This window comes from Gavia stellata, chromosome 8 (genome assembly GCF_030936135.1).
Source record: "Gavia stellata isolate bGavSte3 chromosome 8, bGavSte3.hap2, whole genome shotgun sequence".
NCBI lineage: Eukaryota > Metazoa > Chordata > Aves > Gaviiformes > Gaviidae > Gavia > Gavia stellata.
Genome location: NC_082601.1, coordinates 31,268,877 through 31,295,640, shown reverse-complemented (window position 1 = coordinate 31,295,640; position 26,764 = coordinate 31,268,877). Strand labels below are relative to the sequence as shown.

The window sequence follows — 26,764 nt, the reverse complement described above, 5'->3', positions numbered from 1 at the left end:
GAACTTGGGTAAGACACAATGCCTTGATCCCAGTTTTAGTGATTTTAATGGTAGCCTAAGTTGTGATAGGTAGGATCTGATGGCATTTTGTAAATTTTTGGAATTGCAGCCTGTAAAATGGAGATGCAAGTGCCACCCCAAGAGAGTGTTAGTTGGAAAATGTTCTGGGGAAGCTGGAGAGTACTCCTGGCATGTACCAGTTTTCTCCATCAGACTTTCCAGCAGAGCTAATTAGGTCCTATATTTGAAGAACCAAATTGTCAGTGGGATAAGTAGATACCCCATGTTTTCAATACAAACAAAAGTCAGACTGTAAACCTCTGTTGCTTCTGTCAGTGAGGGGCAGACCTGGTAACAGTATTATTCCATGTGATGTCTTGGTTCTCTTCAAAAGGTATATACTGGTATTAAAAGGCAGGCAAACTATTTTTAATTTTGATACCTTATAATATAAAATATTTTTACGAGTTAGTTTGAAATCTTCTGCATACTGCATGAGGATTTGCACAGATATTTGACACAATAATGAAAATGAGGCTTTCACACAACTGCCAGAAGGATCGCTATCATCTTATAACATAAAAAGATTGTGGAAGACAAGACAAGCTAAGGAAAATTAATTAAGTACTTTATTTGATTGATTTGAACTATTACAACATCGAGCTGTAACACAGCTACCAAATATTAGACATACAGAGTCCCTGAAGTCTGGCTGGCAGACTACAGTTGACGGAACTATAGGGCTTACTCCCACATACCTGAGAAAACAAGTGAAGAAAAGCTGTCAAACTTCAGCAGTGTCCCAACCTCTAAGGGCTTAAAAAAAGAGAGAGCTTAAAGTGGCATTTAAGGCCTCCTCCAGGATCAGTGGACACTCCTGATGTAAAAAATACATATATACAATCAAACTTTTAAAAAATAAACAGAAAAACATCACAGCCTCTTCAGATTCCTGGATTGCAACTTGGAAAATAGATGAAGGAAGCTGGATCCTCTCACCCTCACCAACAGGTAATGGCTTGAGTACATCACAATTTTGATTATCTAAATCTTCTTATAAAAGGATTTGGGTTTGGGGCAAGTCCTTCAGTTCTATTGCCAGAATTTAATAAGTTACCCACAGTGTCCCAAACCCACTAGTATTCTCCCTTCCTCATGCAGTCAAGGCAGGTCTCTTAGCGTAATAAATCTTGGCTTCTTCATACATGGGAAGCTAGTCTTGTCTAACTGATAAAGGAGTACTGGAAAGCCGTCAGTTGAGAAAAGTTGCACCACTAGTACGAACTAAAGCTCTGACCATCTAGTGGTTCGCACTTCCCAAGTAAACTGCTCCAATCAAACCCTCATGTCTGGTGAGGTAGAGAGCAGAAGGCACAATCTTACCAAGTTTGTTCTTCTGGCTGTAAGGTTGGCTGCATATATATGAAGAAGGCATCATCTGAGCTAAGAGACAGAGCAGACAAATTTAACTACAGAGCAAGAGATGCCTTGCTAAGAGAAGTCATCATTCCAAACTACCTGAAGCAGTTGAACAATGAGCATCATTCATTACAATTATTACATTCCAGTAAGTAGTCCAGCAGCCTTGGGGTTGGAGGGAGAGAGATTTAAGTATAGGCCCCTCTCCAGCAGCCCTTGACAGCAACTGCCGTAGATGCTTTGAGAAGAGAGACGTTATACATCTTCATCCTCTTTCTCTAAGAAGTCGGTCAAGGTACTGTCATCTACAGGAATTAATAAGTATTCCACACCATCAGCTCCCTGAGAACAGACATGCATACACATTCCATTAACAGCAGTGCACAGTGCAATGCAAGCCACTAGACAGCACTGCAACGCTAACATTTATTTGCAGTCTGGGTGAGAGCTGGCCAGCAATCAGAATGACTACATTGCTAAAAACCAGGAGTATTTCACTGGAGCAACACTGGACATGCACAAATACTGAGAAAAGTCAGTATATGAGAAATCTTCTGGTGAGCTATGCCAGTCTGACACGACACAGCTCCTCAAAACTGTGTTCCCATATCTAGTACTGCTATACTGCCTCATCATTAGGACCAGCCTGCATTCTTCCCTCGTGAAAACACAGGCAACTACTGGAAGCAGACTGGCAGGCTCCAGAGTCCGTTACTTCTCAAGGTCTTCTTCCTGAAGAGACCTGTAGGTTGCTGAGTAACCAAAGCACACTGCATTTTTACAGCCCCCTATCCATGTAAAGGGTGTTGACAAATTGGAGGCATGGAAAGAGCTGCAACTGCAGAATTTCAGCCCTTTGCTAGTTCCTAGGTGCTTCAAACAGTATAGCCTCACTGTGAGCTGCAGAGTGGTGTCTTAGGGATACTTAGCAGCAAGTAAGCATCTTTTTTGTTTAAGGTGGCTGAATACACAGAATTATCTTCTTCCCCCAACTCACCCTCTTGGTCCGGATGAGCTTGTGGTCCCTGAATTCTGTCAGCTGTGCCCTGAGCGTGAGGTCACTGTTCACAAGGAAAGCCTCCCGACACTGCTGGTAGAAGTCTTGGAAAGACAATCCTGGAGACAGAAAAAGGCAAGAACAAGAAATTGAAGTGGTAAGATTGTCAGATTTTTCCAGGTCTACCATCACGTATTATCTCCACCTACAAATCTTGCTTTGGCTTAGACCACAGTGGCTACAGTAACATCATCACTTTTTTCAGGCATACAGCTAAGCTAGTATTTCAGTAATTAATGCAAAACAGCTGAATTAACGTTCCAGTCACCTTGTTTGCCTAATGGAATTTTAATAGGACTTTAAATGCACTTCCCAACATGATTAATCTCTCTTAATTTCCAACTCCTCTATCTTACTTTCAGCTTTCTTTACCATTAACATGTTACTCGTATCGCCTGCAGGACCTGTTAAGAGACAGTGACAGAATATTCCATGTGCATCCTAGAAAGCAGGGACACATCAGAAGTCACTTAGATAGGAGCAGCATGGGAACAGAATCTCCTATCTTTCCCATGTCCTTTAAGTGCTAGTTATGCAAATTAACGTTCTTCCTTTATTTCAATTTTTTAACTCCACAGTCTCCCATGAATGGTCTCAGTCATGTCTAAACATCAAAGCAGACAACAGTAAGAGGAGGTCCTTCAGAACCAGCCAGTCTATTGATTTCCTGTCAGAGTCAGACACAGTATGGCTAGAAGGACAGTCTACGCCACTGTGTCTCACTGAGCCAACAGTTACAGCATTTCTTGCTGGTGATGTAACCTGCATACCAAAATCCAGTGCCACTGTGATTGAGCTGGCGATGGTAACACCCCAAACAGATGAGAAAAGGTGGGTACATACCTGGGTAAGATGGGTTGTCCTTGTTCTCCAGCTGGTACTGAGCAAGCAGTCTGAATATCCCCCTAAGTGAAAGGAGGAGAGGGGAAAATCAAAGGAGGGGGAACAACCCAAAACCCCCCAAAAAACACCACTAGAAAATATTAACTGATTTTTCCCTCATGACCAGGACTTTGTGCATGAATCTCATCACTGGACAAGGCTTGCTATCCAAATGCTATTCATTTAAAGTAACCAATCAATTGGAAGCCAGGTCCTTCCGTCTTCATCTTGAACGTTGTTGTCAGAAAACAGGGATTGCCTCCTGCCAGGTGTAGACCAGAGTAACCTAGTAAGGACTGGATCCTCAGCAATTGGTACTGTGAACTATAACCATGTCTTACCTGGCATTGAGAGTGAGACTGCGCAGGACATGCATTAGGGAACTCAAAGCCAAAGATCCAGACTGTTGTACTAAAAGCGAGTTCTCATAAGATGTTTCTTCCACGTAAGGACTAAATGTGGTTGTTTCATACCAAAGCCAGTTGTAGAGGCTTAGCTTTGCCTGATCCCACACTAGACAGAGAAAAGAAAGAATAGACAGAATTGGGAGATTTAGCTTTTCTAAGGTGTTAAATAAGCAATATTAAGATGTACTTAGTTCTACTGTAGGATTTGAGGAAACAATGTATGCTTGTGAAATTCACAGTACATACACCCAGATATTTGCAGTTCAAGCAAGACAAATTCTCTGCAACAAAACATCTGCACACATCCCTTTTTCATACCAGCTTCATAGATATACTGTAAATCCTTCCAGAGTCAGCAGTGTGGAAAGAATTTCTGGCTGATGAACAAAATTGTTTAGATGCAATGACAGACATAACATCCAATCTCCATTTCAGTAAGTCCCTAAATCAAAGGGTGCCAGAAGCTTGGAGTCTATTTGTATGCTATGACCAGTGACTGGTAGTTCTCAGTATCTTCATACAGTTTTGGCTCAACACAGCCACAGTTCCAGTCAGGGCTTCTAGATGCTACCACCATACATACATCACCAGATCTATTTCGCACATCAACATGAGCTTATGAACCATGCTCAGCAGCCCCAAAGTAGAATGCAGATTCTTCTCTCTTTGCTACATCAGGCCCAAGGGGACTCACTGAGAGGAGCATTGATGTGATCGACAGAGGCAATGAGGTAAATGCTAGGCACAGAGGATAACTGTGCAAGGATCTGCTGACTTCTTTCTCCTCTCAACATCTGGCTGTCCAGGTTATGAATGAGGACATAGAGCTCTAAAGTTGAATCTGCAAGGTCAGAAAAAACAGCAGAGAACCAATCAAAGAAACTGCACACAAAATGGTTTCCCATTCCCAGTGCAGCCTAGGACAAGTCTATTCCATCAGGCTCCATATTCATCACTCCAATATCAAATCACTTTCCTTGTACAGCTTACTTCGATCTCTATCCCACACTCAGTGTTTCTGAGCACCTAAAAGGCTTTTTCTCAATTCACTGTATCGCAGTTCTCATCACAGCTACAGTTCTTTTTGCAGTTTTTTTCTCTTATAATCCACTTGCTCATGGCTTTACCAGGAATTGCCCTTTTAGCTATGACTTTTAGTCCTGCAATTCAAGGTCATTCAAATGTATTTTAGGATGGAAGTCTACGCACAATTTGTTCAGCTGCTTTTGAATTACATGACTAGGACACTTAAGCTCCTCCTCACACAATGAAAATGCATTTTCTATTCAGAGTTTGATCCAAACCATACTAACTTGATTGGAAATCTTTCCCACTGAGTCCTCAAAGGAAGTTACAAAGACTTAGATGGATAATGCAAATGGTAGATGTTAAAACTTCCCGCTAGCTTGTTGCTGTTGTACTTACCCCTGGGAACAACTATTTCCTGAGTCCAGAAACAATTTTGGAACAGTAGCCAGTTTTTGTGCAAATGAATTCATACTTGGCTGCCAGTGGAAACCAAAGGTTCCTCAGACCCCCAGTCAGATCAGCTATAGTGTACTACACAAGACTGATTTATGTAGATTCAGGTGGGTACCACCGTTAATCAGTCTTTTTCACTTAGTCCCACCAGAAATACTCATAAGGTAATGATGGAAAACAGAATGTAAACACTTAAAACACCAACGCCATGCACGATTAAGATTCCATGGCAATTTGTGTACGTATACACAAGCAGTAAAACAGACATTAAAAAAATAATTCAACAAGCGTTCTGTGTGGCAATACCTGTTTAATTTTGCTTTTGAACCCAATTCTAACCTGCTTGTCCTTTGACACTGCTGTCCTTTATTTCATCCTAATGTCAGTATTTGCATATATTAAATTTAAATGACCATTCCACTAAACCATGTACATTTAAGCCTTCATCCAGCCTATAATGAAATTTATGGAAAGATCCTCAGGCCGTGATTTTCCAGAGGAGCTCAAAGGACTTGGTATCTGTCAGCAACTGTCATTCCAAATTGTTTACGAGCTCTTTGTTCTGTTCATTTCAGGGAGGTTTAGATCAGGTCCTCAAGCAGCCACTAAAGAACCATCTTCTTTCATGTAGTTGGAGTTTACCTATCCTGTCTTCCAGCAGGAAACACGTGGCTACAGAAACACCGTGTAAATAAAGCACAAAGGCACTGTGCTAAATGTAAGAGAAATGAGCATTTCAGCTTGCCAAAGGGTTGAGGAGCCTCTGTCTTGTTAGAACACTCGTGCCTTCCTCCTTCCCTTTCTACAGAGCTTAAGTGTGTGAAACACTGACTGAGGTAACAGCTGGGGATCATGTACACATATATGCCTGGTGCATACGTTTTCATGTATGTGGGATAAATCACAAGCAAGAAAGTATACTAACTACAATAAAGTAAGAAATTGTAACTGCACACATGAAAACTATGAGGGAAGAAAATGTCCAGGCTCTCCTAACAGTAAGTTGACTCTAACATTGTTATGTATAAAGTTAGTCTTTTTACCTTCTTTAAACCTTTTAATGATAAATTCAAGGTGGTCAAGGGGGCTGCGGAAGGTCCCTATATGGTCCAGTACCTCCTCTGTGATGGAGCTGAGAATCTGAAAAAGAAAATAGCAGTCCCTTCTGAAGGGCTCTGGCACTGAACGACCTAGTGCAGAAAATGTGAAACTGAGCCGTTGACTGTCATGAAGGAGGTAATCTGATTTTCACCATCAAATCCCCAAAACAGTCAACATGTAGCAGAAATGTCTACCCCTTTTCAAAACAGTGACATAAGACTTTAGACTGATGAATATCTATTAATGACAGGAATTACTGTAATTCCTTGTAAAACGCATGGGCTAATTTCTTTAAATTCTTAAAAAGAGAAATAAGAACTGCTCTTCGTTCAAGAGTCTGCTGCTATAAGATGCAGGAGGCTTCCTTAACATTTTACACTGAAAGACTTTAGAGGTATCTGTAACACAGGACGATTAGATAAACTCGTAAGCTTTTCCCACACTTACAGATCTCACAGTGATGCTGGGGAAGTATCCATTAACCACAAGGTGAACAGAATCCTGGAGCAGAGAGGTACGAAACTTCTCTAACAAATCATGCTTTGAGCCCAGTCCATAAAGCACGATATTGAAACCCAAGCTGCAGAAAAGTGAGCATATACATTGAATCAAAAAAGTACCAGTCCCTTCTTAGGTTCATAAATTCATTAAGCAAAATGATTCATTACAATCTTGCCTCTAAAAATTTCATGTTTCATCAACTCCAGGCTTACCTTCAGCTCACAGCTGACAAATAACGTTAGCTGCAAGGAATCTGAAACGTGGCAAGTGCATCCTAGTAAAAGAAATGTTTTAGCATTCTGGAGGCCCACAAATTTAGCAAAACATCTATGGAAGAAAATGGTGTTGTCCAAGAATATGAGACTAGATCTGCAACTTCAGATAACGAAGAGTAACCAGCATTCATATTCAGCCCCTCACCAGTGACTATATTAAATGTTTACCATGGGTCACAGCAATTACAAGAAAAAAAGTAAGCCTTCATAGTGGTTTTCTACTCTGATCCACAGGCACAGTTTCAAAGCAAAATTTACCTATTCTCATATCTCTTTCTTATCCTAATTGTTCCACAAAGAAAGAGGCAGGAAAGCATAAAGACAACGTGGTAGGGAATCACAAAGCTTTGTTTATTTTTGAGAAGCAGGAAAAGCATCATCTTGACCAGAAAGAGAATATCAGGTCACTCAAATAGCACTGGGCAAAGGTAAGGTGTTCAGTAATGGTCATTGACTTCAGTATTATCTACAGATTTGTTACTTATACCCCGCCACATACATCTCTAACCATTTGCCCAGATCCCTGAGTCACAGAGAACTCCTCCTCTTGCAACTCTCCAACTTTCAAAGCTAATGTCTTTTTCATAATGCTCTGTCACTCCCCATGGACTGCAAATTTCTCTATAATCCACTCCCTTGCAAAGCTTCTAAGGGGCTTTCTCCTCACCAGCATCTGCTCCTGCTTCAGCACTTAACTACAGAGCTGGTGGCCTGCCTTCTCTAAGGCGCTTCAGAATCTCACAGCTCTCTATAGTTCCCCATTTGCTTTCAGGGATACATACTCTTTTCTCCTTCCCATGAAAATACCCACAAGCCCAGGTAAAATTTATACTCCTAATGTTTCCAACAGCATTAAGGTTTCTTCCTGCCTAGATCATTAGGTATCACAGGCATTAAAAGTTAACTGCTACACCACTGGGGATAGCCACATACTCAAGAAATTGGTGGTGGGCTACTCACTACCAACTAAGCTGCTGTAAGCAAAACTGATTGTTCACAAAGGACACTTTTCTCATCATTCATGTTCCCTGTTTTCTCATTATTCATGTTCCCTGTTTGTGAATGCCCTCTAGCTTAATTTACAGAAGCACAGACAAACTAGCCAGGCAGAATGCAACCTCATTTCACTTCAGGCATTCAGTTCAAGGAATTAGTCAGATATGATTTGGTCTACAGGAAACACTGTACTAAATTAACGTCACCTAATTGTAAATTTAAGCAATCGATCAAAGAAAAAAAGTCACTCTTAACTCGTCCACAGGATCTTGTTGACATGAGGTTAAGTTTATTGGCAGTGCCTGTTTACTAGGCTTCTTCAGTGATTCTCATTGGATACTTACTGTAATTGCAGCATCCACTTGGAAAACAGGGATTCGTGTTGCCGGTTTAGCTCTTCAATTTCAGCAGCATAGGCAAGGGGAGCTTTTTTCAAAAGCTCGTGCAGTGTTTGCTGTGTTGAGAAAGAGGCAAGATGACAGTCACTCAAAGCCGAGAAAAAACAAGACGTAGATCTGGAGTCCTTACAAATAAACCCTCTAGTGTGATATCTAGCTAGGGAGCAGAAGAGCTTTCACTGATGGTGCACTCAATTCATGGGTTTTTTCCATGAAGACCCTCTAAGCACAGTTTTGCTACTGGAGAAATAAAGCAGAGGTTAAGTAACCTTATTATGGAAAATGGCAGCCAGACTAGGACTAGAACTGATACTGCACTGTGTTTTATCTCTTCCTGCTGAGTATGGGAAAACCGCTACTGAAATAATGGACACACTCAGAGCTTGCACAGCACCAAGCAAAGTACCAGGAAGATACCAACATCACTACCCTACTCACAGGAGCAAGGGCCCAATCAACATGCTTAGCAATGGTTCAGGTATTTGTGACTACAAGAGAATGCTCACGAACATAATCTTAAAAAAGAAATACAGCAGAACGGAAATAATTTGCAGCTAACAGCTAGATGTCGGAAAAGTATTATTTCAAACGCATCAAGAACCAAAGGATTAATTCAGCTTTAAAGATATGCTGGGATGTTGATGTTTAAACAGCACAGTAGCATGACAAATGACATTAAATCTTCAGTGGCCTCCCTTTCTCTTCAATTTAACAGCTTTGCTTTCCACGCCCTTGCAGTAGAAGACAGTTTACTCTGGGAAGAACACAAAACCAGCTGCAATGTATCAGACAAACATAAAGCATTGAGAGACAGAACTGCTAAGCCTTCAATTTCTTTGGAGCTAGCAGCAGATTTAATACTGAAAGCCTTGATTTCCTTCCAGAGCTGTTATGAAAGAACTTGTTAAGAATCCAGATGTTTCTCTGGGTAGCAATTCCAGACAACAGCAGGTATCAGGCAATCTGCATACATGCCATCTTTTAAAACACAGATGAGTGCAAAAAGCAGTCATAAACACGAGAGCGCCAAGTATTTTACACGCTTCCCTGGCACCTGTCCTTGCATACCTGTCTCTGTAGGGTGCAACTGCTTGCTTTGAACTGTCTTGTAGAAGTGGCATACGGAAAAAAAATACAGTAATTCAATCACCACAATTAGACCATTCCTGTCTTTAGGAACTGGAAGGGGACAAAGCGCATTTCGCAGACTAGATGACAACATTTAGAGCTGTCCCAGTCCTGCATGTGGCTTGACCCAGTAATGCTCAGATGAAAAGGGCTCTCTCCATTTCCTCTACAGATGAATAGTCAAGACAGCTTGTAATCCCCCCAAGCATTTCATTGACAAAAATGCTGTTTTGGTGGTAATTTTTAAGGCAGGTCTCCACAACTCTGCTTCTCCCTCTTCTCCTCCCCCAAAAGCAAACTTTAACTTGTTCTGGCAACTACAGCTTTCAACTATCTGCTCACCTGATAGTGCCTTCTCCCTGCATTTTCCCTACTGTCTCAGGTTCAAACAACTGGGCACTGTCCCTGCTCAGAGCAGCATTAGGAGACATAAAACTTAAAATGCTACCTAAATCAGCATTACCACCAAGAATGTAATCAGCAGAAATAAAGTGAAAATAGCAACATCAGGACATTTTGGTGAGCGAAATCGTTATCAAAGAAATCAAAAGGTCTGAGAGTTGCGTGATTCACTGCGAAGCGTACCTGATTCAATCTTCTTTTCCGCAACTTCTGCAGCGTTCGGTCCGAAGTGAGCACTTTGGAACTACTGTGAGCTTCAAAGTATTCCTCCACCAGGTTGCTCTAAAAAGGGACAGCAAGATCAGTCACACTTCTCCTGCTATCAAGTTACCCCTCTCCCTTTGCACCCACAAACATGTCTGAAGATTGCCAATATGAGACATAGAGCAAGGATGACTAGAAAGCCAGAAGTTATTTGCACAAACGGCTTATACAGTAGCATTTTGCCAAAGCTAACCTAGTCAGATGCTTCTTTCCTGAAGACAGACACATAAAAGAGATCCTCAGAGAGCAGAACATAGCAATAATTCTAAGGGGGCGTGAGGATCCCTCGTGCTGAAAGGAAATCAAGACAACGAAGCTGAACACCAAGCCAGAAAATAACGTGTGCTTCTTTTGGCGCTATAGGAGTCAACTTCTTCATCCTTTCTCACTACAAGGTCTCCTGCTTCATGGGCATCTTAGAACTTCTCCTCCTGGAGCTGCTGAGCATACAGACTGGATTAGCCCACAGACTCACATGATGCCTGTCCAACAGGGATTGCTCAGAAGTACAGCAAAAGCCAACCCAGCTAGTTTGATTTGAAATGAGTCTAGCAGTTCTTCCTCATAGTTAGGTGTGGTCACTGACAGCTTATTGTCACTAAACATCCCTTCACACTTGCTAGCTCAGGGCTGTATTTTCTGCACACTCACCATCTTGTCCTCCTTAATTTTTTTGGCTAGGGTGTTTCTGGGAGGAGGCGTAGACGCAGCCTTAGTTTTTGCTGGGGTCTTTTGACCTGATAAAACAGTGTTGACTTCTTTCTGGTCTTCCTCATCCTCCTCCTCTGAGCAGGAAGCAGAATATTCACTCTCACTTTCTAAATAAGGATCTGGAGCTAAAGCATAAATTTAAGGTTAAAAGCTAGCAACGACTTCTTACACAGAACACATTTTGCACCATCTTGCTCTCTCACATACATTCTCTAGATGTTTTTCAAGCATACGATTCCTAAATATATTTCACAGAAAAGTAAAATCAATGCTTAAGAGGACTGCAAATACACATAGCCGTTTCCTTCCCAGTTCTAGGCTCACAAATTATTTAGTAAAGCTTGCTCCTTGATACCAACCAAGAAACATAATCCTACTATAAAAAGTGACTAAAAAGGGACAATAGAATTCCCTATTTCTCTTAGCATCTCTACGTCAGTTTTCCCAAATGCCAATCATGCAAGCTGATTATCTTCTGGGTCACACTCTGCAAAAAAGGTTTTGTAAAAGACCTCTGTTTGCAATGTTGATTGAAGAGCACAGATGGAGTCTGGCTCAGTCTTGGTCTCCCAACACAAAAAAAGAAATAGAACATGAAATGCCATACATTGAACTCTCCTCTGCATTCATTCTGAGCACATATAGCCAACCAGTTATTGGAAATACTTTACCATCAACGTCCCAACCATCATCAAAAAGTTTTATGACTTGGTTCAAGCAATTGTGACAGACTTAAGTGTCAGCATAGATTAGACTACTGAGAGTTTTGTCTCTTTTGATCACTTTACTGAAGTTCAGCAACTTGGTGCTTCTAACCCTTCCACCCCTTACCTAAGTAGCAATCTATTTTAGGGAAAAGGTTTACGTAGACTTCCTTAAGGACATTTCTACACTCTCTGCAGAATGAATCAGATTGCTTCAGTCAGACTGCTACTACAGGCAGAAGCCCACCAGGAGAAACACTCCCCTCTGAACAGAATGCCTCACTGACCATGGGAACAAAAGTTGATCTTTACCTGCTAGCCTCTTTCTGAGTCTGTAAGGTGTGGTAGACACAATTTCTTTCCTTTTACTCTGTAACAGCAAAGAAAAAACATGCATTAGAAGAAGAAACATATACCTCCTCAAAACAGCCCTCTACCAAGCAAAGAGTAGAATGAGATTACATTTCCAAGCCATTTCAGCCCACAAGAAACTGGGAAAGCAGAGGCAATAGGTATAGAGAGTTCCTGTTTTGCCATTCAGAGCTAGAGGGGGGCAGGATCAGCTTCCAAAAGGCGCTTAATTCTTTCAACTAATGTCCCAAGATGGAGGGCAGAAAACTATGAAATCTCCAGCCAAGATGCCAATCTTGGCCCCTCAGAGTCAAACCGAAGCAATGACAAACTGGAAATGCTTTGGCTCCCCAGAGCAGCCATCTTCCACATCACACTATCTACTCAAAGTCATTTGGAAGTCCACTATGAAAACAACTACCAGAATGACAGAAGACCACTCAGAATACTAAGCCCAGAAGAAATACAGCAAAGGGAACCCAAGCTGCCTGGGCTCATCAAGTGATGAGTGGCATCAAGTGTAGTGGCACGTCTTCCTTACATATGTGTAAAGCACATGCCTGACTCGGACAGCAGATCAAGTCTGCAATACTCAGGAAACGCTTTTGTTAATTCCTGTCAAAGTGGATGTGAAATCATCAAGGAGTCACATGGCATCCCCAAAACAGCATCTCTTACAGGCGTACCTCATCCTGGAACCTTATACCAGAAAAGCTGTGCACAGATTTCTAATATGATGCTATACCATTTTAGAAAGCCAACTGTTTCACAGCACCCTTTATAACCACCACAAGTGGCAGTTCTGGACTGTGTTTCTCTATAGCATCACAGAAGACAACAACTTACATCTCCCCCGTTATTACAATTTATTTTTTATAAACCAATGCCAAAGTAAGAAACTGAACAGCACCACAGTTCTTGAATTCCTGTTCTAACAGCACTCCTTAGAGTTAAGGCTGTTTCTTCCTTTGATGAGAAACTGGAAAGCTATGAGTTTAACTGCATATTAAGGGATTGTCTAACACCCTCATTTGTGTGATGCAAGGAAACAGTCTCCACCCATGCTAATTAAGCTGACAAACCCACTATTTGCCCACTGACTCTAAATCCCATAGTCCTGATTAATGGTAGCTCTGGTTCTCACTTGAGTTACTCCTGTCCAGTTGGATTAGGAGAGACATCTGTACTGTGGATGAGGCTTTTCAAGGTCTTTCCTTTCCAGAACTGTAGTAATTGGCCAATTCAAGTTTTAAAAGTGAAAAGAAAACAAAAAAAACTCCAAGCAAGGTAGAGTCATCACTCACCCTCTGCTGCACTTTGTTTGAATTTGAACGTTCTGCAAAGCAAGAAACAGCATTGTTCAGAGTACTGCGTATTTTCAACAGTGGCACAAGACGGTCCATTAAAAAAAACAGGCATTCACTATTCAAAGGTACACTGCACCAAAGTATCAGCTCCCTCTCCCTGGGTGGTTAACCCTATGAGGGAAGCCTCTAGTTCCTCACAGGTAGGCAAGGAGAGAACAAAGACAGTCAATGTTATTACCACAAAAGGCAGCTTTTAATTCTGGTCACAGCTTTGGGGTGCCATCAGCAGCAGGGAAGAGGCTGAAAAATGAGCTAATGGCCTCTCCCTGAGCACATCAGACTTCTTTTCTGAGCACGAAGTAACATGCTCTTGCCAGTGTTGACCTGCACTGACTTCTCCCATCTGGATTTCTCCCTACAGCATTGGGTGCTTGAATATTATATAATAAATTGTGAATTTACACATGAACACCCACGCAATCCTACCCATTTGGTGCCCAACACATCAGCCCAGCTCATACCTCTCTCAAGTGCAAGCATTTCTGTTGAACACAGAGGAAATCATGAAGTGTCACAGCAACAGATGAGAGAGCAGTTCCCATTTTCTCCACACCAGCAGGGCAGAATAAAAGATCTGACACACAGATGAACCAGAGGCCATGCATACCAAGGAGTTCAGTCTACAATGTTAAGCTGACTAGAATACTCAAGCATGACAGAAGCTGGCACTCAAGCATCCACTCCACCACCCAAATAGAAACACAACCCCCATTCACTCAGCTTCAGTTCCCCAAAGCATCACAGGGCTTACTGCTGTTTTGAGGGGTTTTGGCTGTCTTCTCAGGGCACTCGGAGTGATCAGATGCAACACTCTGTCCTGGTGTCTGGGCTAATTCAGAGGCTGTAGGAAACAGCAGGAAGGGAAGAAGTTTCACGTCAGGTACAAAACTCCCAGCTATGGCCAGTCAGCCATGGAGCCATACACCTGAAACAGTCTCTAAGTATTAATTTCCCAGCTATTGCAGGAAGTGCACCAGATACTTCAATTTTTTTCTAAACCTAATGGTGAATGTAATTCTTAACAAAGACTTTCAACGATTGAACTCCTCAGTTAATTAATTTTGTAAGTATAGCTGAGGCAATGGCAGAGCACGCTTTGCTCCCTGGGAGACCATTCAAATCAGAGCAACGTTTGGTCATGCTCACTTAGTCCTTTAAAATGGCTCAGCTGGACATAGTAGAGTATCAGGTATAGCAATCACATCAGTTCCCCAGGAAATGGGTTCTTATATTCTATTTACCTCTTTCTACTACTTACCAGCACAAGCTGAAGTTGAATCACTGACCTGAATATGGAAGGCCCCCATATCCTGCTAACAGTCCCTCAAAAAAAACAGCCTTCCATTGTATGACTTGCCTCAATTTTCAAACTGAGTCATGGCTCCAGGATGGAGCACCAGTGAAACCCACCCTGCTGCAGAAGGAGGTGTAAGAAACACACAACTTCCCAAGACATAGCAGAAGCCCAGAGGAGAAGTAAAGAGGTATGGAAACCAGTTTCTGTATAGTGATACAGAAGGACGACCCCTCTCCCTTGGATCATCCTTTGTAGGATGTTATCAGTAGCTGTGATAGCTAAACACTAATGAAGTTCAGATGGTGCTGGGCACACAAAGGCTCTTTAAGTGAGAAGAAACATAGTGGCAGCAGGGCTCAAGCATCTTATTTGAACCACAACAGCCCACCCTCTCCAGAACTGCCACTTTCTGTTTGCTTCTCCTAAGTCCACAGTTAGCCTAGTAAGCACGCTTAAACATGTTGAGTAGGAGAAATCTAATACTGCCTTTTTTTGACTCTTTGCTACATAATGAGTTATTCTCATATCCTTCTCTAAGTTACACAAATAAAACCCATGCCATCCTTTGGCATTTACATGCAGACTTTCTCCCAGCCTTAAGAAACGTATACTTTTTCTTATGTGTTTGTTTGTTATCTGTATTTCTTATCCCCACCATGCCTTTGCTTTGTCCTAGCACTGTGCTTTTGTTTCTGAGAAAGTCTGATTCAGAGCCAGATAAAAGCTATTGAAATACTGCAAACATATCTTTTGAATAAGCAGAAGCGACAAATCACATTAACAGAGTACTTGAAAAAAGACCATAGCCAGAGCAAGAATGAAAGAGGAGGAAAACATACCCAGCTCTGCCATTTTGCTGGAGCGTTTGGGAGTCTGGAATGAGAAAACTTCACCACCACTTACACTTGAGCCATTTCCCATTGGATCTGTGAAAAGAAACCTTACTTGTAACTATTTAAAAAGCACGGGTATATTCCCAACCCAAGGAAGATGGAATGCAACAGTTTACTATTTGGCTCAAAGGACACTTTATATTGCAGGTGTTATGAAATAAATATCATAATAAAATCCTAGAATCATTATCCTCTCCTCTACCCATTACCTCCAACACAGCTAGAGCTAGTCAGCCCTCAAAAGCAATTTCATCAACATTGTACAACCCTGACACTGCAAGAATCTCCTGAAGTCACAGACCTTCCCCCCGCTAATACCTTGGGCACCTACTCCAAGAGTAGCAACATAGTTCTTCTCTTCCAGGATCTCCTGAGCTTCATCGTCTGAAATATTCTGAAGCTTCTTCACAAATCTCTTCACACTGATTGTCAGCTGAGTCTTGTCCTTCCTTACATTAATACCTAGGATTGCAATAAAAGCTTTAACCTCCTGCTATTTCATTTTTTCTAGTACAGTAGTATGCAGCTACCCCATTTAGAGACCAGGTTCCTGTTGTGCAAATCACTAAACAAATACAATCCTGAAAAGATGTCCGGCTAAAAGAATAGCTGGTCTGTGCCCTGGTGGTCAGCTGACCCTATAGCCATTAGTCCCTCCTTTACCACAAAAGCTGGCCTCTGCAGTCCATGAGGACCAGATCCCCATTTCAGCACACATCAGCTTCCACAGTTTGGGAGAAATGACAGTGACTCACACATAAAAGTAGCAAACTGCATGCAAAGGGGATGGTATTTAGCATCCCCTATCTTGCCTAGCAAAGGGGAGCAAGTGGAAGAGACGAGGCCTGTAGGCTCGTGGGAGAATTTAGGCTGAGAGACCTCTGGAGACCCTCTGTCCGATCTGCTCAAAGCAGAACCAACAGCGAAATCAGATCGGGATGCCTTGTACAGGCAAGTTTTAAGCACCTCCACAGAGGTTCCAAACCTTAAAAGCAGTCAAAACCGCAGCAAAAGACTCACGTAGCAACCACCTCGAACCTCATTCCAATTTGATTCTGTGTGCTTAACCACACCACGTCAGGGGCTGGGAAGTTAGCCAGGCTATTTATGCCCCCTCTCCCAGGCCGCTACACACACGATGCCGTCAGGGAAGCTAGTATGGAGAGCTACTATCCACACCACCTTCAGCTGGGACCAGCTGCCACCGTGCCGCAGCTGCCCCTTTCCAGGTGCCGGCGCGGGCACAGAAACAAACTGCGGAAGAGGCAGTCGGAGCAGAACGATGCTGAAGGCCTCGTCCTGCCTGCAGCCCGGCCACGGCGCTCAGCCGCCCCGGGTGTTGGAGAGAGAAGGGCTCTCTTCCCGGGCGGCGCCGCGGCTGCTCGGATCCCTCTCCCAGCGCCTTGGGAGCCGCGGGCGGCACTGGTCTGGGCGCTGCCCCGGGCCGGCTGTACCTGCGTCGTCAGCGATGTGCTTCAGGACCTCCTCGTCGGGCACGAACTTCACCTCCAGGGCGCCGCTGCCCTTCCCCTCCGGCCGGCTCATGGCGGGCAGCCTGCAAGCACCCCCCGGGTCATCCACGTGGGTCCCGCTCAGCCCCGTCGGAACTCTCCTCCGCCTCACCGCACCGCCCTCGCGAGGGCCCGACCCTCGGGCCTCGGGCTCCCGCCCCCTCCCCTCCCGCTTCGCTCCGCCGCCGCGGGCTCCCTGCGGCGGCAGCAGGAGACAGAAGCGGGTTCATGTACCAGACAACGGGCAACGCCGCCGTCCTCCCTGAGGGCGAGCGGGGCGGGCGCTGAACAACGCCGCCACCGCGCCCTAAGCGACCTATGCCTCCGCCAACCCGTGACCCGCTTTTCTGTCCCGCCTCCCACCGGCGGGAACCATGAGAGGGCGGGACTTCCGCTGCCAGCGAAGGGCGCATCCCCCGGGCGGGCGCCCGGGCTTCCGCGACGGCGCTAAGCCGCCGTGAGCGGAAGGGCCCGTCCTCGCCCCCGCCCTCCTGCCGGGGCAGAGTCCTCCTGACGGCCCGGCCCCGCTCTGCCTGCGCCTCTTCAGAGAAACGCTCAGGCGACGACAACTACGGTGAACGGTCGGAGGCAGAGCTAACTGACGCGGGCCCTGGTGGCTGCTTCCCGCCTCCCACCCCAGGCAGGGGCACGGTTGTGGGTGGCAGCGATGAAACCCTGCAGACATACCATTACGCACCGCCATCAACGTAAATCGAAGTTAAAAAAAGTTCACAAAGTATACATTTCTGTTCAGAAACAGCACGATATTTATTTAACATCTTTATATATTTATATATATAATTTATTTCTGCATTGCAGATTGTGTCGAGTTTTATACATCTCTATTTACAATGATTTAAAATAATTATATTTCATCTCTGGCAGGTATTTACAAAGTCAATAGTAACTACATTTCACATTTCAACAACAGTCAACAGCATTAACCAGCTCAGTAAGACAGTTAAGATAATGGCTTACATGCACCAATAACATGATCTTGTATACGTGCCATCTTCAGGTCTAAGAATGAAGATTTTCCCTGGTCCCAGGTTAAAGGACGTCATACAGCAGAGGCTGCGGTTATTAAAAACCCGTTTGGTTTAGTCTTTTCACCAGTACCCAATCCTGAACATCTGGGGTTCGTACCAGCACGCAGGGCTCTCCCGGTGAGGCGGGGCTCACGCCACCAATCCATGTCCTTTCGCCTAGCCTGTTAGTCCACGAGAAGTGGGCTACTTGCTGCTTACGCTCCTTCTATGACAGAGATAAGATTACATAACGCTAAAGTAGTAAAAATCCTCAGAAACAGTAGTTCAGAGAAACAAACCTGTCATGACAGAAAAAAGTAAGAAAATAATCTCTTAACCCTTGCAGAATGTTTCTTTTTGCTAGTAAAATTGACGGCATATCCTGTATTCTTACAAGGATGAAAACAGATCAAAAGATTCGTTGTAAAGTACAGGAATTACAAATTTAAAAAATGCAGCATGGGGTACCTCAATTTAGATGTTGGGTTTCTTTTAATAGCAAATAAAAGCTACCATAGTAAATCTAAAATGTATTAAGAGTATCTGATTTAATTATTAAAAATCTTTATCAGCTTTTTCCTGGAATCTTTGATACGGAAAAAATGTTAAATGACTCTATTTAATCATATGGTATTTTTCCATAAATAACCAGCTAGTAATATCCCTCCCAAAGGTATTCACTATCTGCAAGAAAACGGTAAGAAGTCTTGTTTCAAAGCAATCATTGAACACTGGCACACAAAAACACACAGATACACCCCACTACTAGGAATCTATTAATACCTTGACGAGTTGGTTTATCCTGAGTGATTGTTAACTCACATCTACTTGAAGCCACAAAGTTTTTACTACTTGCATTTTTCATAAACTAATAACATGGAAGTCTAGCGCAACAGTAATAACTGCCTGAACAGAAAAAACAGTGTCAATAGCCAGTATTTCTGTCACTCCCAAGTCCTCTTTATTTTAGAACAAAAGGTAAAAGGTTGCTTCATTCACGCTATTTTTTTCTGTTTTGTGATCAGTTCAGGGCGGGATGAGGACTCAACCACACAGGATCCACTGCAGATTTGTAAGGAAGTTTCCATGATAAAGCACCATAGAGTCACTTTACTAGGAGATACTCCGAAAAAGCAATCTCCCCTGACCATTTTACCCTCTAAAACCAAAAACCTGTGTGAATTCTATACCATATTTTAATGAGTGATTAATCATCAAGAGTAAAAATTTAAATTGTTTAAAGAGTTCTATCAGAATGCAAAGATACTCCACTCTAAATTGCTTATATCTCACCAACTGTACAACCAAGTAATTGGTTAATAAAACTTGATCTCACCACTTTGCTCATCATGCACAAGCTAATACGTAGGGCAAGATTTTACTGTACAGACACAAAGTTTTACTATACATCTGTTCCCATCAACAGCTCCTCACAGGAATAGCTTAGTAATCCTTTATGATAGGAGGGATCATTTATGGTCCCATTTTAAATTCATTTGGTCCCTCAGATACTACCTTCAGTAAAATCTGATGAACACAGTATTAAAAAAAATAAAAAAAAATTAGGGGACGGAGGTAGCCTAGAGAAAAATAAATAAAAGAATGGAAGCAAAAATTGTAATTTTTTCATTAAATTTTGAATACAGACAAATAACATGGGACAGATTTTTACTAAATCCATTTCTGGAAGCTGTAAGATACCTTTAGACTTCTACAGCTTGCTTCTGAACTTTTCATGTCACAGGCCTTGCCACTTGCCAAACTTACTAGGCAAGTTTATCTGAAATGGTTAGCTGTTATGTTTTGAAATCTCGTTCCAAGATTTATTTTAAATAAAATTTCATAATTACTATGTGGAAATCCTCATATAGATCAGTCTTGCAAAATCCATTTACTGCTTGTTTGCAGGAACTACTGACAAACCAAGCTGCTCACAGCTCTCCATCATCTTCCACCACTGTGTAAGAGGCAGGTGAGTATTTTGGCTTGTCAGCTGGTCACGACATGCAAATTTTGACAGACTGATACATGTAATCACTAACACAACACCCACGTCATGATGTGTTACCCTGGATCACCTACAGAAAAGCTTTCCACAGAAAAGTTTATCTGAGTGCCAGTGGGAAAACAAACTTAAAAAAAAAAAAAAAAAAATCAAGAGCGATTACGGTCCATATGCTAGAAATAAACAGCATTTAAAATATTGAAGAAAATAGAAAATATTGAACAATTTGATATAAACCAAGAATGCAATGCAAGTACAGAGGATCTGGCTTCTTTGCTTACCGTGTTTGGAAAGGAGTGGTATTTTGCAACTTTAATCCTGCAATTATCCTAAACAAGAAATTTAAGTAAATTTTAAAAAGGGGCACGTTTACTCTTCTGATGCAAACCATTCCTATGATGTAAACGGTTGTTACAAATGAGACCTAGCTAATGGCTTTAATGCTATATTAAACATGCCAAGGTAGCAATATCTTCAGCAATGAGAGAATTGCAGAATTTAAGGATGAGATTATTAGATTTACTAACATCAGAAACATATTTTGTTTTGTGTACAGTACATACATTTCATTCAAACATGTTCCATTGTATTTTCCACACCTCCTCCAGGATTATGAGTACAGTACCTAATCTGTACTGCTTGAGGCATTGTGGGACATGGTTTAATGGGCATGGTGGTGTTAGTTGATGGTTGGACTTGATGATCTTACAGGTCTTTTCCAACCTTAGTGATTCTGTGATTTTTATGATTTTACTCAAAAAGTTATTCTTGGTTCTCATTTAGTCTTCAAATTAATTTAAATTTGTAAGCCACTATAAACAAAAAAATTCTGGTTTGTGACCGAAGTTAAAATGCTGAACACTTAAAAGAGATAGCCATTGGTTCATGATAAAATAGGACAAATTTAAACTCTTAGGTTAAAATACTGCCACAGCATAGAATTATCTATTCCAAAATTAATTTTTCAAAATATAATTCTCTGAACATGTGATACATTAAATATTGAGGAAAATTTCCCTGGAGCTAAAATTTTCTCAGAACACTAATAATCTTCATTAAAGAAGTAAAACAGACCACATAGTATCTGGAGACAAAAAGGGGTTAGAGTTGGGGTCCCCTTACTACAGAGTAGCTTTACCACCATTAAGATGCAGGTTTCCCCCTTAAACTTGAAAAATATGTTCATATTTACATACAGTATACACACAGTTGAGGCAATTGATTGTCAACACGTGACAAACGTATGTACCTACCCACACACAAGTAAACCTCACATGGTGAGAAAAAACCCTGTCCCAGTAAACTCCAGTATTCATAAGTAGTGCAAATAAATACTTTGTCAGAAAACAATTTTTTTTCTCACTATTTTGATGTTAAAACACATAATTTCAATTATGTTAAAGCTAGCAGGAGAACGTTGGAAATGTTGTATTTAAGACCAACACACTTGCAAACTACAAATACTAGATCTAATGCTTACTGGCTGCAACATGATGTTCAGCATTACAGAATGAAGTATGCTGTTAAAAAACGCTTTTCCAAATTCACATCAGAAAGGGTGTTCAAAGAAATCTGCATTTAAAACGGACAGTGACATACAAAGTCTCCAAATGAAAACTAAAAGGATAATACAGCAATTTAAACTGTCATCTTGCAACATTCATTTTAATAGGCATTTTTACTTCATCACTTTGCTGCCTGCAGGATGAAAAAAGTGGCTCATCATTCAACCAAAAAGCTGCTCACAATAAACCCCTGAAAAGGATAATCAAGCTGGAGTTAGCAATCCCAACATTTTATATTTTCTTAAAATTATAAAGCCCAACAAAAATGAGTTGCAAAATGGCAGCATATTGTGATGTGGTAAAAAATGTATCAAGGAATAATTCATTTATCCCTACCTACATGTATATATACATCAAAATATAGTACCCACACTTCCTCACCTAAGAATTACACGTATGTGCATGCATGTGCACATACACAGGGAAAAATTGTAGTTTTCTGCTTTTTGACCTTCTCTTATAATGCTGCAGTTGCACTGAAATACTGCAGAAATCTGAATCTAGTTCCTCATGTCAAGTACCAAATGTTCTAGAACAGGACACAGCAGAGTGAATTCAGGATAAAGAGATTTAAGTCTAAATATTTAGTCACAGGTGTCAGAATATTTAAGTATGTTTTGTCCTTTGTTTAGTACTTAGCATATATACTCATAAAGCCAGCAGATTATTCCCTCAACCCATATCCCAGACACTTCCAATTTTATTTCTACCACAGTACTTTGAAGGGTACTGAACCCCAGTGTACAAAGTTTCACTACGATCTTAACACACCTTAGCATAGTTTGAGACACATCTAGAAGCACTAATGATAAACATGATACAAAGCACTGGCAAAGCCTGTTATTACAGCTGGTTTGTAGATATTAGTGATGACTCGTTTTGTAAGATAGATGTTGAACAGTACTTGTCTGAAAAACAACAAAACAAGCTCCCACAACTGAAACATTGCACTAAATGGGTAATTTTGAGACATAGATGTACCACATCAGCACATAGCAAAATATATGGATAACTTTGAACTCTTTGAAAAGCCTTATATGCGGTAGGTATATATACACAAGAAAAAAAAATACAATGGATGAAACAGTAACAAAAGGCACATCATCAGAATGAGAACTGTAAAAATATCTTAAAAGGTAATTTGACTAAGGTTTTAAGCAATTTGAATTTGTGCATGTACATTTGACTTCCCCATCTGAAGTCACTGAGCTGGCTCACTTTCCTGAAATAGTTTAATAGTGTGGGACCCCACACATAAGAATATATTAAAAAAAAAAGTTGTAAGATTTGGCCTGATGCCAATTTAAGTGTCATAAAACTTTGGGAGGCATGTTTATAATAGCAAATGTAGAAAGTAGAGAACCTTGCTAATGAACAACTCCACTTTTTAAAATATTAAAATAAAGTAATTGTTAAAAAATTAGCTGACACTCCTAACCTTTTCTTTCCCAAAGATTTAAACAAATTATTTGGTTCTTTTCAATCTACAGTGATGGCTCTTTAATAGAATTTCCTTTGTGATGATCTCTACAAAATATAAACTTTGTACTTTCAGCCATGACTGACCAATTGTCTCCACTAGCAAAACTGTATAAAATAGAGTCTAACCATATGCAGCTTTTGACATTTCTACAGAAAATGCCTCGTAGCTTAATCTCAACTTTGCCTTAATTCAATCTGTGTGTGACTGGTGATCCTTAAAGATTAACTTCAATTTAGAAACTGTAAGGTTTTCTTTCTTTCTGATGATTCTATTTCCTCTTTAACTGAACTTCTGCATCAGTCCAGATGCCATTTAATTCACTTTATGAATGTTAGATATGAAGACTAGACTACCAAAGTGACTTGTCAAACCACAATAAACCCCTTCAAATATTCAAATGAATTTTAATGTAAATTTGAAAAAGAGTTATATTTGAAATAAAGATATTCAAAAGAAAAAAAAAACAAAAAACAATTACGAGCAATACAACACCATGTCATTGTCCTGAATTTCTTAAAGACCATCATTCAAAGATAGCCTGCTATTTATAACTGCTTATGTTTATCCTTCACAGTGGCAGTGAAATGAAAGTGCCCACATAAAGATCATAACTCTTTCCTGTGGGTCTACAATTTGTAAACTTCCAGGGTGTCATACATGACTTCAGCATAGAGGATGAACTTTCTCCTTTTCTCTCTAGCAATCCAAAGAGAGAGAGAGAGAGAGAGAGAGAGAGAGAGAAAATGAATGAATGACAAACATTCTCCTGTGTAACCAGAAATGTGCTTCTAAGCAGTATTCTCTAGCATAAGTACCAGCCAGTGCCCATACACCAGTCATATACATTCAAGGCTCGGCTCAATGGCATGAGTTCTGAATTTTCTAGAGTAGGGCCAATCCACTAAAATAAGAATTAAAAAAAAATAAATAAACGAATTATAAAGACCAAGGCAATGAAGTGTGATCCTTCTGGGAAAAAAGGACTGTCAGTACCCCTTAACACAAACGGTTGAAGCTTCAGTGTTTCTAGCAAACTATTATCTCTGTCCCTGAGACAGCTCTTTAAGAGTATGGTCTGCTTGGACTGCAGGATTCTTCAAATGACTCCATGATTGAATTCAGGGACACTGAGAAAGCAGCTGAGAGGGGCAGGGGTGTCCAACAGCCATGATACCATAGAAAGCAGCCTGAGAAATACTCTTTACCTGAATACACCTTTCAATTCAGTGATCATCACCTCACAAGAACAACAACAACAACAACAGAAATGGAGCAGAGCTAGCCATTAGTTCTGGGAAAGTAGCGTTTCCCTCCCACCTACAAACCAAATTGCTCTAACAGCATGGTGTTGTCTAAATTTTAAGTCTATATGCAAAATGACCCTGTGTCCTGGCGGGGAAGACATGTAACATTACATATGGCTACAACGCCATTAGAGGTGCATTGTAACCCACATTATCTACTTAGAATCCTCTCTCTGAGGGAAAACAACTTGTTAATATGCATGTCTCAGTTGCTGAACATCAGAAGCTTCTGGGATGAGAGACTGGGGGCAGGCAAGAAAAAACTACCCTCATTTTAATGAAAAAAGTGCTGTAGGCAGCCAGGAGCAGCAATGACAATCCCCTCCCCAGAATTGATTGCACAGACTCAGAGAGGTCCAAAGTCACACTAGAATCTCTGAGGCACTCCTGGTTCTGAGAAAGAAAAGTCATGATCCAGTAGACTTTGCAGTACTGTAGACCGAGAAAACAAACCCGTTTCTATTTCTTAACAAAGCCAAAGCATCATCTCATAGGGATCACATTCACCATTTCCGCCGGTGTCTCCAGTCTCACAGTGTTGAAATGGGACTGATCAGCCTACGATGGATTGCACATCACCCAAGGAGAAAGGAAGGCATGGAAAAAGGTATACAGTACGTTATATACTGCTTCACAACCATGTTTACGGGGGGGGGGGGTGGGGGGGGTGGGTGTCGAGGGAAGAATTATTGCTGTTTCAGTAATACAGTATGATAGCTAAACCAAATCAAACAAGATCACAACAGTCAGTATCTTCACACTGCAGGATGATGGTTCATGTTTTGTCTAAGGATGAACTTGCCTAAGGATTAAGGGGAAAGAGGGAGTCCTAAGGAAGGGAGTCAAAGTTACACCTGGGATATCAGCTGCATATTGAAACTTGGAGATCGAGACTGCTTGGTTAGGGGAGCTCCTGGGGGAAGGAGGTCTTTACCTTCCCCAGCTTGGCCTAGTCGATCCTCCTGTAGGCTGATAGTTGAAAACCGATTGGTGTTGCCAGCTGCTAGATTGGTAACACCCTCTGTACCAGCTCCAACACTGCAGCCTGCTTGACTGCCATTCACATAGTCAAATGATTTACTGGAGGAAGCACTGGCGGTCCTGATCAGGCTCAAACTGTTGGCTTTTGGCACCACCTGCCCAGCAGGCAGGCTGAGGTGTTTCTTAGTAGGTGTCATCTCAATTATATCTGCACCAAGGTCAGTAGATTGGTGCATGTACTGCTTCCAAGCTACTGAATCTCGAGGGCTCTCATTGGATTTTGCTGCAGAAGAGGTTTCTTTATCCTTAGCAGAACGCCCACTTGCTGTTTTCCTTAAGCTGCCCTTCTGGGATGATAGAGGTTTGGTCCCAACTGGCTGGCTGCTGAGGGAAGCTCCTGATGAAAATCCTTCATCAGCATCATTAAGGTTCACAGAGTCCTCTCTTCCATTTACACCTTCAGCATCTATTAAGAAAAAAGAAACAACCAAAAAAACCACAAACCAATCAGAACACAGTAAGCATTCAAGTTACATGAAAACAAAGATGCACACAGAATGTCAAAACAAACCTCATTTGCTAATCCACCTGGTTTCCACTTGCTTAAAAATTTCTGATTCTCAGCCAATAATCTTTCTGTCATATTTAGCAGAGTAATGGAATCTAACAATAAGTACTCCCTGAGCTTGATTTGCCTTTCTTCTACATCACTTTTATCAGTCAGAATATCTCCCAAACTTTGTCTATAAGCAAGAATCAGGCCCCATTTGGTTAATTTGGTTTAGTTCTGTCTGCAGATACTGCTGCCCATTCTCTTCCTACATGTAGTTAAAAAATAAATTAAAAAAAGCTTTTCAGACTATTTTTATCCTATTTTGAGGCAAGATCTAAGCATGTTCAGGATCTCTTCCAGTCAGAATAAGTTCTGGGAAGTGGTCGGTAAATTTCAGAATTAGGCTACTTCCTTGGCCAGCAATCACAACGCTCCAACAGAGGCAGAAGGCTTCTGTTGTGGGCAGCTGGCACTTCAAACAATGTGACTATACTTCCTGCTGGAGATTAGCCTAATTCCTAGTTCTCTCTCCTCCAGAGCTCAATTCTCCCTGCGTTTCCAGCAATCCTATCTAGGTGCTTCCACCATATTTGCTCTTATCTCAGCATCTAGATTTTTTCAGAGATAAAAACCTCACCCTTGTATTAAGAGAAATTTAACTTCTGAAACACTGCATATTGTAGAAGAGGCACTGTACTT

General features: G+C 41.5%; 2 protein-coding genes across 2 annotated transcripts in view; both read right to left on the bottom strand.

The window, feature by feature from the left end:
- Positions 1-684: 684 nt before the first annotated feature.
- ORC2 (origin recognition complex subunit 2) lies at positions 685-17,180 on the bottom strand. Its single transcript, XM_059820042.1, has 16 exons — positions 17,090-17,180; positions 15,954-16,097; positions 15,582-15,668; positions 14,197-14,286; positions 13,383-13,414; positions 12,040-12,097; positions 10,964-11,148; positions 10,232-10,330; positions 8,465-8,574; positions 6,796-6,928; positions 6,291-6,387; positions 4,460-4,606; positions 3,700-3,871; positions 3,320-3,381; positions 2,417-2,535; positions 685-1,761 (listed from the first exon to the last, which is right to left on the bottom strand). The coding sequence occupies exons 1-16, from the start codon at positions 17,178-17,180 to the stop codon at positions 1,675-1,677; spliced, it is 1,713 nt and encodes a 570-aa protein (XP_059676025.1). The 3' UTR covers positions 685-1,674.
- An 8,198-nt stretch (positions 17,181-25,378) lies between these two features.
- The window catches only part of HYCC2 (hyccin PI4KA lipid kinase complex subunit 2), a 28,341-nt gene continuing 26,955 nt past the window's right edge, over positions 25,379-26,764 (bottom strand). The window contains exon 12 of the mRNA XM_059820041.1: positions 25,379-25,978. Coding sequence (XP_059676024.1) covers positions 25,380-25,978 — 599 coding nt within the window. The 3' untranslated portion in view covers position 25,379. The remainder of the gene's footprint in view (positions 25,979-26,764) is intronic.

What these genes read in the sequence shown, in the direction of transcription:
- ORC2 (XM_059820042.1), bottom strand. Translation starts at nt 17,180, where the DNA reads ATGAGCCGGCCGGAGGGGAAGGGCAGCGGCGCCCTGGAGGTGAAGTTC. An exon ending in CAAACAAAGTGCAGCAGAGG is followed by an intron (nt 12,098 to 13,382) that starts GTGAGTGATGAC and finishes TTGCTGTTACAG; the next exon opens with AGTAAAAGGAAAGAAATTGT. An exon ending in GGACAACCCATCTTACCCAG is followed by an intron (nt 2,536 to 3,319) that starts GTATGTACCCAC and finishes TTCTGTCTCCAG; the next exon opens with GATTGTCTTTCCAAGACTTC.